At 38.2% G+C, this 14,724-nt stretch overlaps 1 protein-coding gene across 5 annotated transcripts in view; it reads left to right on the forward strand.

Annotated features, from left to right (window-relative positions):
• NBEA (neurobeachin) overlaps nt 1-14,724 on the forward strand; it is a 468,711-nt gene that overhangs the window by 265,946 nt on the left and 188,041 nt on the right. For all 5 annotated transcript variants that reach the window (XM_075198991.1, XM_075198992.1, XM_075198993.1 and 2 more), the window contains one exon: nt 3,255-3,421. In XM_075198991.1, the coding sequence (XP_075055092.1) occupies nt 3,255-3,421 (167 nt within the window). The remainder of the gene's footprint in view (nt 1-3,254; nt 3,422-14,724) is intronic.

Here is a 14,724-nt window from a genome sequence, read left to right on the forward strand (position 1 = left end):
TTGCTATTATTTTGGGTGGTGATTTCCATTTCCATGTAGCCATCTGTCAGGTTTTCTTTAAAATAAAAATGGGTAGAAGAAGGTGGGACAATTATCAATACTCCAGTGCCAATAGATAGTTCATATCATGCAAAATCCAATTGCTGAATTAAACACATAGGAAATGTCCCATGACAAGCTTGAATGTAAATGCTTTGTGTTGGAAACCGGTCTTTAAACCAACTTTTAATCAATGTAGTTAAATGGTCATTCAGTTAACAATGTATTTCAAATTAAGCCGCTCCCATACTGTTTTCCCCTGCTCCATTAATCTAGTGCTCTCTGTTAAGGATTTACTTATTTAAGGGTTTATTTTTCCTACCACTAATGTTTGTTTAGCTGTGTACATAAACATGTGTTGCGTTTGGATACAGGACAGTGAGTGGTAATAACTGTGTGTGTCCCGTGTGTGTAATTCGGGCAGTATGAGCTGTGGTGAAGCAGACTGGATTGAATGGAGAAAATGAAATATAGAACTCTGTCAGGACTCTATAAAGGTGCCCTCCAGCCCGAGAACAGGAGCAATCCTGAGCCTTGATGAGCTTCTTATCTCTGCTAGACAGTTCTCTTAAGCCTACAGTTTGATGTACTAGCCCTTCTGCTTGTTGACCTACAAGAAAAGGTTTAGATCAAGAGACTTTAGATTACATTTTTCCGCACTTTTTTTTTTTTAATGCAGTCATTGCTTTTCTGATTGAGGATTAGTGGCCTTAACTCTAAATCTAGCTATTTAGCCGTCATGTTTCCGAAGCCCAGTAAGATGGATATTTTGCTATATTTACAATTTGTTCAGGCTTTAACAGCACATATATTATATTACAATTCATTGTATAGCTATATAGGGGTATTCAATTGTTAGCGAGACGGGTGAAAATCCCACGCTCTAAAAATATTACCATTAATATGGTAATTACTCCCTGAGCTGCGAGTTGAAATCCAGCGAGTAAATTACCGTATTAACGGTATTTACGCGCAAATTACCGTATTAACGGTATTTACGCGCAAATTACCGTATTAACGGTAATATTTTTCCGAGCGCAGGATTTTCACCCGTCTCGCTAACAATTGAATACCCTAAGTGTTTTACACAGGACAATTCAGTTATTGATAATGCATATTACATACAGGTTAATATAAAATATGAAAACCATTAATCGTGTAATTATACAACCCTTGCGGGGAGGGATTCAATTGTGCACAAAGTCTCTCTGCGACCATTCTGTATTTTTTCAGATAAGTCTCCGCTGATTTTTGGGGTGCAAGGAAAAAGTGTAGATTTTTACCGTACTGACAGTAAAAATACTAATTGAACCTCCCCATAAAGTCTAAATTTACAAAGATTTTCAATTTGCTTGAATTATGCAGAATTTGGCAAAATATTTTTATTCCTTATTACTTTATGGCCAGGAACACATGCTTAAATGTAAAAAATGCTTTCACGCAGGTGCACTTAACCATTTCAATACCAATATTAAAATGATCACTAAGCTAAATGTATATATTAATAGTTCAGATGTTGTTGCTGCTCCTTCCCAGGATCCTCAGCCAGTGAGGATCAGTCTGTAGATGAGGATGTAGGACAGGAGAGAGCAGATAGTGCAGGATGGTACAGTACCAGCAGCTGCTTACTATAGGGTACATACAGTGGTGCTTACCTTCAAGAACATAGTAGTCTTTGTCATAGTCTGTTGGTGACAATGATTCCCCATTACTAACTCCTCAAGGCAGAGTAAATGTGCCCGAATGACCACAGATAGGAGCTGATTCATTTACTGGTGATGTGGTTCCAGACATCATTGGGATGCCCAGCTGTGCCCACGTCCAGGTGGTATGGTACACCAACATTGCAGACTTTCCTGCGCACCTCTATTGCCTAGAACAGAAGCAATGTGAGAGCCGCTTGGTGGTGCACTTCTACTCACACTATAGATCAGAAAGATGGAACATGATACGAGAGGCCACTCTGAGTATTACTACATCATCGAGTGTGAGTCCTTATCCCCCAGATTATAACTGCTATTATGCTTTTAATGAAAGAGTTTTAGCCTGTGCTAAATAAAATAATTTGTACAGTCTACTGTGAGTGGCTGTTTGGGCACCTTTACTCTGTCCACAGGAGTTTATTCTGGGAAACATTGTCACCAGGAGACTTTAGGAAACACTACTATATATATCCAGATAAGCACCATTGTATGTTGAAAATACCATAATACATATGAACATGCAACTCTCCATTGGCTGAAGGACCCTGTACCTGAGTGACTAGTGAGTTGGTAAGGGCTACACTGTTGACTAAGTGTGCACTTTAAAGTAGGCAGGCTGATGAAAGCTCCAACATTCCTTTTTCCACTCTCTTTCTGTCCCTAACATGACATTTTGTACCCGTAGAGCTATGTCTGTGCTGTAGTTGTCCCTCTTTTACATGTAGAGGAAATGTAAAACCTTCAGATATCAGAATTTTTTTGTGAATCATTCTGTCCGCTCTTTGGAGCAAGCTGTTAATATTCATTAAACGACCCTTCAGAGTGTGGCATGATAATTTAATTTTACAGTCCAATTAAAGGATGAAATATTGGCCTCATTACGGGGGACGACCATTGTGCTAATTGCTTATTTGCTTTTGGATGAAGGTACATTTGAAAAATGATTTGACCCTTTATCTTTTTTTCATATAGTTTTTCCCTTGCTGATTTGCAATTGTTTCACTAAAATGATATAATTTGTGTTATGGTTTCAAGTCACATTTTGTTCAAATAAAATGAATTGCTTTATATTTGTGTGTAACAATGTACCATATATAAATAATAAAATGTTTTATTAATCTTTTTTTCCCTTGTCAACAATGTTCCCTAACATAACTAACCTAAAATATTAATGCACTAAATTAAGAATCTGTTTCTTCTGTGATTCCGATATGTCTGAATTCCAAAGGGTGGCCCTTAACCGTCAAAAGGGCTGCATAATTACTCTTAATCTCAGTAAGAAGTTAAAACAATACATTTACTCAAAGAAAGTGACACGTCTCTATAATAATATATCAGCAGGCATTTTGATTGAAAGTTGCAACTAGGAAGGAGCTTGAGGGGGCGGGCAACGGTTGAAAGCTTGGAGGGCCCCGTGCGGCCCTAAAGCCATCTATTGCCCATCACTGATCTAGTAACAAAGTGTGTTGGACCATCAACATACATAGTTAATAATCTGTATTTTCTTTCCAGTCACAATGTGCCCAGTATGCTGCTGATAGGAGGGAAGAGGAAAAGATGTGTGATCACTTGATCAGTGCTGCCAAACATAGAGACCATGTGACCGCCAATCAGCTGAAGCAAAAGATCCTGAACATCCTGACCAATAAACATGGGGCGTGGGGAGCCATATCTCAGAGGTAAAAAGAAATTCATTTTCTGATTTGCATATTGGTAGAGAACGGTTGCTACATCCAAGGCACATCACATGCTTGGCGCTGTACTAGACTCGAATGCAAACCAAGGGGTAAATGTATCAAATAGCCTGTAAAGCTATCGCCGCTTTAAATTTATCATGCAAAATCGTTGGATAGCGGTGATTTGCAAAAATTGCTATTTGATACATTTACCCCGAGATGTGGTCATAATATAATGTTACTGTGTATTAGATGCTCCCATTCACTAAATATTAACTTATAAACACCAGAGAATAATGTTGGCTACAAATGTTGCAGCCTATACCAGGCAATTGGCCCAATTTTGTGTGGTCCGTAAAATGATAGTGAATGCTGATAATAATCCGATCACAATCAATCTGATCATTATCAAGCATGTTGGAAATGTGGTTATCTTCAGGCACCATCGTGGGCCCCTCTATGCTGTCAATTTCCCATTGCACTGATGGGCCCCAGCACGTCAGACCTGTTCCAGCCGCTTGGATCAAGAAGCTAAATGGCCGTATCCTGCAATCATCATCAGCTATAGCGCCACTAATTCCGCAGCGCTGTACAGAGAACTCACTCACATCAGTCCCTGCCCCATTGGGGCTTACAGACTAAATTCCCTAACATACATACACAGACCGAGAGACTAGGGTCAATTTGATAGCAGCCAATTAACCTACTAGTATGTGTTTTGGAATGTGGGAGGAAACCGGAGCACCCGGAAGAAACCTACGCAAACACGGGGAGAACATACAAACTCCACACACATTATTTTCAACTTGTTTTTATTTATTTTTTAGTTGCAAAAGTCTACTTAATACCATTATATTTATAAAGAATAATGTTTCTATTTTGAATACACTCAATATAATAAATATGCAGCAAAATATAAAACACAAAAATGAGCAGTTAGCTATCTTAGGGGCATATTCAATTCTCGGCGGAAACGCCGAAAATCTCGCGTTCGCGCACGATTACCGTTATTACGGTAATCATGCGCGGAAATTTACTCTGTAATTTACTCGCTGGATTTCAGCTCGCAGCTCCCTGAAATCCAGCTACAAATAGTTTTAACGCTGCGGGACTTCTAAAGAATTGAATATGCCCCCTAGGGGCATATTCAATTGTCCGCGGGATTGCCGAAAATCCCGCGGTCCGCGCAGGATTACCGTTATTACGGTAATCCTGCGCAGGAAAAACCGTTATTACGGTAATCCTGCGCAGGAAAAACCGTTAATACGGTAATTTACTCGCTGGATTTCAGCTCGCAGCTCAGGGAGCTGCGAGCTGAAATCCAGCGAGAGATTACTGTATTAACGGTAATAGTTTTTCCGCGCTCGAACCCGCGGACAATTGAATACCCTCCTTAAAGTCTTAAAAATGATAAGGTTATATAAACTGCTTTATAATGCAAATATAACAATTATACCTACATAATTATTAACTACTTATATTTTCTAGAGTTTTCTTGATATATATGCTTTGTAAAAAAGGGAAATTAACATTATATACTACATGATTCATTCATTGTTAAACAATATTACTCATATTATTAGTTTAGTCATTGAAAACGTGTGGTGTTTAATTATTTACTGAACTTGTCAAAACTAATGTTCATGATGTTAAAAGTTATTTTTTCTGAATTTAACGTTCTTCCTGTGGGGAGCAGTCATTCATGAATTCTGCACATAGAGTAACATTTCCGGGGGCAAAACTTTAAACCTGGCATTAAACATGGAAATTTGGGCCAGGTGACAAACATAAGCTTTCATCCTACAGTTCAGTGAGGACAGTGCTGAGATGGGGTGCAACTTCCCCAAATTTTAAACTTTGGGTTTTTTTTACAATCTGATTTCACTATATCTGGAAGTGTTGGAGCTGAAAGACATGGGGCTGTACATCTCATACACACTTAATGATGTTATAAAGGCCTTTTCATCAATACAAGTAGAAGGAATTAGAGTGTGTTTTATTGAGGTTGGGGTTTTGCGCTTTCTGTAATGCAATATTATAAATACACGGTTCTTTTGTTCTTTGTAGTAAATTAGATTGACGTGTGTTTTCCATTAATTTTCTTTTTTTTTTTTATTCCATCAGTAATTACATAGGGGCCAGTATGCTGTAAATGCTTTTCCCTGATATAGTGCAATAGAGTGCGTGACAGAACATCAGAGCTGCTTAGTAATCAGTACAGTAAGAAGTTATCTGCGGATGGCTTACGTCTCCATCCTTGCACCATTCCCAGTAACAACTATTTGCAGTTAGTGGGCTGCTGGGAGGATATCTGGATGATCCCACAAGTAATGAGCATTGCTGGAGTATTTCTTAGAACAGTTATTATTTACCTTGGATATACCGGAAACCACAGTGACTGTATTGGCCTCACACAGTTCTCCCCTCTTCTCTTCAGGAGAGCAGGTGTTAGTGCCACTTTCCCATGACAGCCATCAGAGATCCCAGCAGATCCAGCCAATGGCCCATCCAGTAAAGTAGAACTTTTGTTTTCTAACTTATGTGGGAGGAAACCGGATAGCCACTAATCCTTTTTAAGTTTAAAAAAAAAAAAAAAAAAGCATATTACTACTTATTGCCAAATTATTTCTCCCCTGCTTCTTTATTACATTATTGAGGACACTTGCATTGAGTTGTGAGTTATGTGTGGACAAGATACAGTTACTATACATTTACTATATGTTTTTGTATTAATTTATGTGTATTTACATTATATGAAGAATATATTAAATTTACTTGTGAAATTGTTAAACTGGAGCCCCATGAAAATATCTGCACTTGTCCTTAACGACCTTTAATATAAGTCTCCCCATTACCCTGTTGCGCCACATGTTGTAGACCACATTTGAGAGAAGTTGGTTTGAAGTGGGAATATAAAGCAATAAGGAGTTTTTTCTTGGTTTTGTCGCTCTTATGGATGGATGGGTGATCTAACATTAGTTTTCATTGTTTTTTTTAAGTATTTCCAAGCCCTTGTAAATCTGGCACAACATAAGCAAGAGCCTGTTGGCCTATTAGTCGTTCCTCTTTTGCTGGTGTTTGAATTTCAAGTTGCTTTTCTACAATATGTATCTGTATTGCAATGTTAACAAGCATCTGTTTCCATACAGCTGAGCTGTAACATTCTTTTATAAAAGGTTCTGCATTCTGTGACGAATTACTTTGAAAAATCTAATTTAAAAAACACACAGGCAATAAAGTCCAGATGAGAATATTTGAAGAGTAAATTGAAATGTTTCTGGTTGTGGTCTGCTATTCGTACCTGAAGACTGCCAGTAGTGCAGAAACTAAACAGCCAGGGGTATGATGTGCCACCAATTAAAATGTGAAAATTTCAATATGTAGCCAAAAAACACTCAAACCAATCTTACAGGAGGTTGGGTCAGCGAAATTTGTCTGCACAAAATGAATCCATTATGGATCTTGAGCCAAATTACTAAAAATGAAGGTATTGTGTTTATTTTTTGTGCCGCTTGTGACTGTTGACATGTATGTTCAACCTGGGCCTGTCTCTTGGATGATTTGGCATCACTAGTTCCTAATGGGTTGACAGCTGTGTCGACTGTGGATAGGTGTCAAATACACATTAAGGAAAACTTCCTGGATTAATGAACATCCACCTCTCCCCTAATCTACCAGAACTGTTGTGGTCTCAATCGAGTCACCAATGACTTCAACAATTTACATTCAAACTACTGGCTCTTTGCCCTGGAGAACCATGGGGTAGACTGAGTTTTGTCCAAATTGAGAGAGCTCCATGTATGAGATTAGACAGAGTTATACTGTCAGATCATCTGAAGTAAGCACATATCTCTATATAGACATGCAGAAAATAGAGACGATTCAGAGAAGGGCTATTAACATCAGTGTTCTCCCCACAAATGTTGCCAGTCGGGTGGCTTTAAGAAGTAGCTCGGTGGGGGCAGTGTAATACTTTGCAATAATAATGAAAAATTTTGGAGGTTATTGCCCACACCTGCCAGGACTGGTGACATTAGTGGTTAGTGGTGTAACACACACTGCTGGCTGTAGTGCTCACACAGAGACTGTTCTAATAGGAGAAACAATTTATTTTATAATAGGACTCGGTTGGGCTCCAAGAGCCGGGTGGCAAATAAAACCTGCCGGGTGGAGCACCCAGGAAATAGGTGCTGGGGAAAACACTGCACATGGTACATAGACGACATGACAAATCTTATTACGAAAGAGTGGAAGGGTTGAGCATGTACATCTTAGCGGAGAGAAGGTACAAAGGTGATATAAAAGAAACATTCAAACATATTTGTGTTAATGCCTAAGTATAAAGTGGTAGAAACTTAAATATCTCCCTCTTCCCCCAACCCCCAGTAAAAACAAAAACAAACCCACACATGAAAGGGCAGATTAGATGGATCTGTAAGTTCTCTTCTGCCACCAATGTCTATGCTTCTATGAATTAAGCTTGTATCCATTCAGTTTGTGTATATAGGAAGCTTGTTGTAAGGTGCTGGAATTAAATATAATGAAGTGGTTCATAATAGTATTTTGTTTACGGTGCAAACCTTAAACCCGTAGGTTCCCATGCTGAATCCTGTTTACACCTCTTCATTCAAGTTGATTAATGATTTCAGGTCAGATCCATTCAGAAGCTAGACTGCAAGTAATGAGTTATTTGCCAGTCGCCAGACAGAGGGTGTCTGATGATATAGACACTTGGTTATGGTGGTGTATGACCATTCTATCTCACAATACAGACAGCCCTATAGTGCGTGGAAGACATATAGGGGATTAACTGGACAATTTATTATAGATCAGGACCCATTAGTCTGTGTCATTTTAGTGACAGTGCTAAATCACTGCTTCACACATAATGCCGTTTTTTGCCATTCTTATTCCCATTCGCCTGTAATAAACAAACCAGAAGGAAATAGTAGATTGTGCTAGTGAGTAATTGTCCTCGGTACATTGTACGTTTTCTTGCACCTTAGTGGCTAAATTTGTGGTTTTGCATATTGTTGCTTATTGATATAGATTATACATATATAAATTATATAAAATGTGTGTGTATATGTTATACAAAATGCAGATGATTAAAGATGGATACGTGTTGAACTCTGCACTGATATAAATTTATATAATATAACTTCTAGAATAAACATGTGGTTCTTAGTGATCATTCTGTGGATGCCCATCTACCAGAGCAAGGAGATCTCATTCTGATAGGTACCTACACGAACAATTGATTTTACTTCTATAGTTTGAGACTTACTTCTCTTACCACCTCTAAACTACAAATAATATTAATAGGAACCAGACTATATGCTGCTGTGATTAAAATGTAAAATATTTTGATGGTTGGGACTGACTCTTCTTTTTGGGCCCAGCACCTCACCCATCTATCAGTCAGTGTTTTTAATCCACACTGCAGTAGAAATCTTGCACAAAATTAGGCTGACTACTGTCTGGTCAGCAGTCAGACGTTGAGCACATATATTACCAAACCATGGCACCTGTTCACTATAAATTACGTCTGTAATTCAATAACCAGACCCAAATCATTTAAAGTGTATTAATTCTTCTTGGTCTAAAAATGTGTGTTTGTATATTAGTGTCGTATATTATTTAGTTTCACCTGCGACATATGAGTTAATGTTCAATAATTTAATACCACTTTTAAAATGAATGATGTTTAATGACTTGTTTTGTTAAACAATGGAAAGACATGCATATGTTTTAGATAGAATAACAACGTAGATTAGGGAAATCTGAACATATGGCCTTCTTTGAAACGAGCAATAAATGCCAACAGCATGAGACAAGGCTATCTTGATTTCATCAAAGGAATACAAAGGACTGCTAAACCCAAAATTTAAATTTTCAGATATGAACCAACAAGGTAAAATACATTGGTCAGTGTTAACCCGACATTCCACTGCAGCTATGTTAGATAAGACATTATCACCTTCCCTCTCTGTTATAGGCAGCTGAAACTCCATCAACATTTTTAAGTTTGTTCCCTAAGGCAGGTTACCCACTGGTGGTGTGTGAAAAAAAAAAAGTCAAAACCGCATGTAAAAACTCTTATAGATGCTATGTGTCTGCTTATACACTTGTTAGAAGGTTCACATGCAGGATACCCGCAACTTGTATAGTGACGTTCATGTCACACTCTGTATTATATATTGGGATAGTTAATAATGAAACTAAAGTTAAGTATAAACATATATTTAATGTAAATTACTTTGCTCAGTGATACAGGTTTTGATATTTATTAATATATTCATGTGAAATAGTGGCTTTACTTGCTCTTTAAGTTGTCTCATAAACCTTCATCAGTCTCTAAAACATTCAAATTAATGGCAGTCTACAAATCTGCCTCATGGTAATAGGACTTTTGACAATGTATGGGAAGTATAGCTTCCCTTCACTACTCCAATACATCATATAGACTGAAACATTATTATTATTATTATTATCATTTATTTGTTAGGCGCCACAAGGTATCCGCAGCGCCGCACACAGTACTAACAGTAGACTATACAGGGTGAAACCATACAGAACAATGAACAAAAAGTACCAATACTTCAGAAACTCCGGCCAGTCATATGCAGTAAAGACGGAGCGGAAGAACAGGTATGGAGACAGGAGGGGAGGGGGCCCTGCTCATACGAGCTTACATCCTAAGGGAGGGTAAACAGACCAGGCACAAGAGGAGCCAGTTGAGGCAAGAGGAGAGAAGGGAGGACGAGCAAAGGGAGGAGATGGGGGTTAAGTAGATGGTTGGTAGGCTTTGAGGAAGAGGTGAGTTTTGAGTGCATGTTTGAAGGAGCACAGAGTAGGAGAGAGACGGATGGAACGAGGGAGGTCGTTCCAGAGAAGGGGGGCTGCACGGGAAAAGTCTTGGATTCTGGAGTGGGAAGAGGTGATAAGGTGGAGGAGAGGCGGCGGTCGTTGGCCGAGCGCAGGGGGCGGGCAGGAGTGTGAATGGAGAGGAGGTTAGAGATATAAGGGGCAGTAGAGTTGGAGAGAGCCTTGTAAGTGGTGGTGAGGAGTTTGAAAAGGATTCTGTAGGGGAAATTGTTTTTAGAGTTGATGGTGGTGGCAGCTAGTGGTGTAATATCAGTGCTGATGGACAGTGTTGTCTCCCCATTAAATAATTATAGAGGGTCATGTTTTCTAAACTTTGCCCACAGTAGGAATTTCCTGTGATCCTTGGATGATGAGCACATTGTGGAGGATCTGGTTGTAGTGAAACAGTGTCACTCTCTTGTAGCAGTATCTGGGCAATAGAGGGGTGGCTTTGGGGATTGCTGTCCTAAACATCCTGAAAAGAGGTTAATGACTTTATAGTGATTTAAATGGGTAAACAACACTTCCCATTGGCACTCACATTAGGTGAATGGACAATCCATGCATACATACAGTACCCACATGTTTTTCTTGTGCCCTAGAAAGAAGGCATTTGTTGGGGATAAATATAAATCAAATTACTTCATTCTTCAATATCGTGAACAATCAGATTGCCCTGTTCATATGAGAGTCTACAGGGCAGGGTAAAAAAAGGAATGATACGGATGTATACGTTTATGTATGCAATGTCTAAGGTTCAGAAAGGTGGAATTATTTCCATTTGTGAGGAAAAACCTTTGCCTTAAAAATATAAATTGGTTTGGAAACTCTTTTTTTTTCTAGATTATTTATCTGATCTTGGTTCCCATAAATAACTTTACTTCTTTGCCTAAAATGGCATTATTTTCACTACAATACAATATAAAGCTTTCCTGGCTTTATAGAACCACATCAGGATCAGGTCCCAGAAAAGCAGGTCTGACCTTGCTTAGACTGACTGCAGTATACAGGCTGAATTATTTACTGCTCCTATATTGACCTATAGTTACTGAAAACTGATGGTTGCAGAAAGATGACCTTATAAAAGATAAATACACTGCAGCACTTTAATCATACTTGCCAACTCTCCCGGAATGTCTGGGAGACTCCCAAAATTCAGATAGGACTCCCGGGAGAGCGGGCAAGTGTCCCGCATACGGAACTCGCTCATCAAAATGACGCGATTCACAACGAGTCGCGTCATTTTGGCCCTGCACCAAAAACGTCATTTTGACGCGGGGGGGGGGGGGGGCAAAATGACGTGATTGACAGCCATAACATTTGCATTAACAATAATATAAAAGTAATGATAGCTTCTGTTTATTTCTTTATCTCTTACTGTTTCTTACGTATGGGATTGCGTTTTGTTTTTTTAAAGAACTTTATTTATGTTTTCAGAAAACAATACAACTTCAAATGCCAGTCGTCAAAATGATAACATTTGTATAAATAGATTACACAATTAGTGAATAAAAACCAGATAGTGGACTTGGTGATTTGGAATGTCATCGCCTGGTTTAATAGTAACCTGAAATCCTACAGCTGGGTGCACACTATAGAAAATCACTGCAGATGTAGTTTCTGTAACATTTTTACCAATGACTGAAAGCACTGATGAACATGCCGATTCATGCATACACACCTACACAATTTACCTTTAGATCTGTGGTCTTCATCTGTCATAACCATCTGCTGAATAGATCAGGACTCCATACACTCTGTAGATATCTGCCACCACTGCTGGTTGTAAGTGCGTACACACTTCCATATTTGCCCGACATCTTTCCATCATTGATAGTAATTTTTAGTTTGTTTATAATATCCAATCAAGCGATCCGATGTGCTTTTGTTCAATAAAACATGATCATGGGAGAGTACACACTAATGCGATATCGGATCTAACAGTCGGTTATCGTGTGATTGGTACGATAATTAGTTGAAGAACCTGTAGTGTGTACCTAGCTTACCTCTTAGATCAATGTAGCATTGGTATATAGCCAAGTCATGACTTATACATTAACCTGTCATCAACACGTGGATGTATAGGTAAAGTGCTGAACAGCTTTCGATTTACATATCTCAATCTGCCTAATTAGACTATAAATGCTATAGGATGGTTATACCATTATTGTCTATTACATTCACAAAATAGACTTACACATATATTCTATGTTCTCTAGTGTAATTAAGAGCTCCCCCCCTGTAATCTATTAGCAACATTATCCCTTTGACCGCATGATGTGGGCGGTCTCTTGCTCTTCATTTTATATGGATAGATGTCTTTTAAATCCAATTCAATACTTAATCATCTAAACAGAAGAAATTAGATTAACCTTTGGAAATGACACAGAATTGCTTTCTCTGATGCATGGCAGCGATTGTGAATTTTAACTACTTCACTACCTGGAGGTGAGCATCTAGAGAGAGAGAATAAATCTAAATTTAATCACACATGTCTCTTGTTGTTTGTTTAATGAGTCCTATTTATAAATATATCACATTTAATCAGGAAACATTCCCTATGTTCAGTTAGGCCCAGTTGATATTCACCAAATACGTAAATATTTGGTGGGTGCAGAGATGACACCGGGACTCTTAATTTGTCTCACTTCTGCCATTGTAATATTTGTCGCTGGAACTCTTCAGATATGAACAAACACCTTGTATAGGATCAAACACTACCGTCCTGTTGTGTCTGGCTGCAGTGGTATACTGTGTACTCAAAACATTGATGTGGGTGTCCCCGTAATCTTCCATATGTGCTGAGTGTCTCATCTGATGATCTGATACTTTTTATAAGATTGGAAATATCAAGTTCAAGGGTTTTACCAGGGGGGTGTTTGTTTTTAAATAAAATTAGAACATACATTGAAACACACATGGTGTCATATAGCTTAGGCATTCTGCATAGCTATACACAAAGTGGGTGAGTAGGTGTCACCGCACAAAGCATATCTCCCTTTTAATCATGCTGGATTGTGCCACGTATGTACTCTGTAGTGTGTCAGGGTTCTAGGACTGTGATTCCGCTAAGTGTAAGCCCTCTATCCACCAAGTGTGGCTGTAATATTTCCTTTATTTCTGTAATATGTCACACTGTGGACCAATATTGATGAAATAATACCAGGTGTAAGTCCCATGTTACTCCATACATAAACATTGAAAGCCTGAGCAGATAAATAAAGAATTTACATATAGAAATACAATTGTATTAACATCTATCCCCCTAATTATAATAAAGAAGTGTTTGTCTCATCTGTGCACTGCTGAGTTAATTGCTTCCCTCATCGAGGTATGCCCAAGTGTATTACCCCTAAACTCACATTCATGGTGGTGGGGAGAAACTTATAGCACAGAAGGAACAGCGTAATATATCTGACTTTCAACATTCCATAAATATTAAATTAAGTATTTGATAGGTCTAAAGTACTGTAAATAAAAAAAAATATAGAGGAGTATATGAAATGTGATTTATTTATTTTTCTTATATAGTTGATGATAAATGCCTCTGCGCTGGTTATATCAAAAAATCAATATTTGCAAAATTGAAACAGTATAGGCTTCTATTGATCGATGTGGCTAAATCAGGACGAAGGCTTTGTAACAGCTGTCTCATGTTGCCTGCGCCCAGTAATGCCAAACTATCAATTTTAGCTTTCCACTGATAAATCAGCCTGAAAATTGCATGTCAGTTTGTTTTTCCCCAACTAACCTACTGATTTTTCTCTGCACTATAACCTTTGTCGACCTACTGAATAGGTTTGTAGCATTGAGCCGTACTTTAGTGAAAAAGACGTTTAAGTAATAACATTGCTGGCTATTATACTTATAACACTTACACACGCATAGATCTTGTAAATACATGTTAATAGGAAACTTACACTTTTTAAATTGATTGTGGGAAAATATATATTTTCTTGGAAATTTAGAGGTGGTGGTATGGAAAATGTAATGGGAAGGTAAGGGGATGCAATTTGTTAGTGTGTGTGTGTTTGTATATATAGATATATAGAGATATATATACAGTCAAGTCCATAAATATTGGGACATCGACACAATTCTTATATTTTGGGCTCTATACACCACCACAATGGATTTGAAATGAAACAAACAAGATGTGCTTCAACTGCAGACTTTCAGCTTTAATTTGAGGGAATTTACATCCAAATCCGGTGAACAGTGTAGGAATTACAACGGTTTCTATATGTGCCTCCCACTTTTTAAGGGACCAAAAGTAATGGGACAAACTAAACAATCCTACATCAAACTTTCACTTTTTAATACTTTGTTGCAAATCCTTTGCAGTCAATTACAGCCTGAAGTCTGGAAGACATAGACATCACCAGACGCTGGGTTTCATCCCTGGTGATGCTCTGCCAGGTCTCTAATGCAAATGTCTT

This window comes from Mixophyes fleayi, chromosome 2 (genome assembly GCF_038048845.1).
Source record: "Mixophyes fleayi isolate aMixFle1 chromosome 2, aMixFle1.hap1, whole genome shotgun sequence".
Classification (NCBI taxonomy): Eukaryota; Metazoa; Chordata; class Amphibia; order Anura; family Limnodynastidae; genus Mixophyes; species Mixophyes fleayi.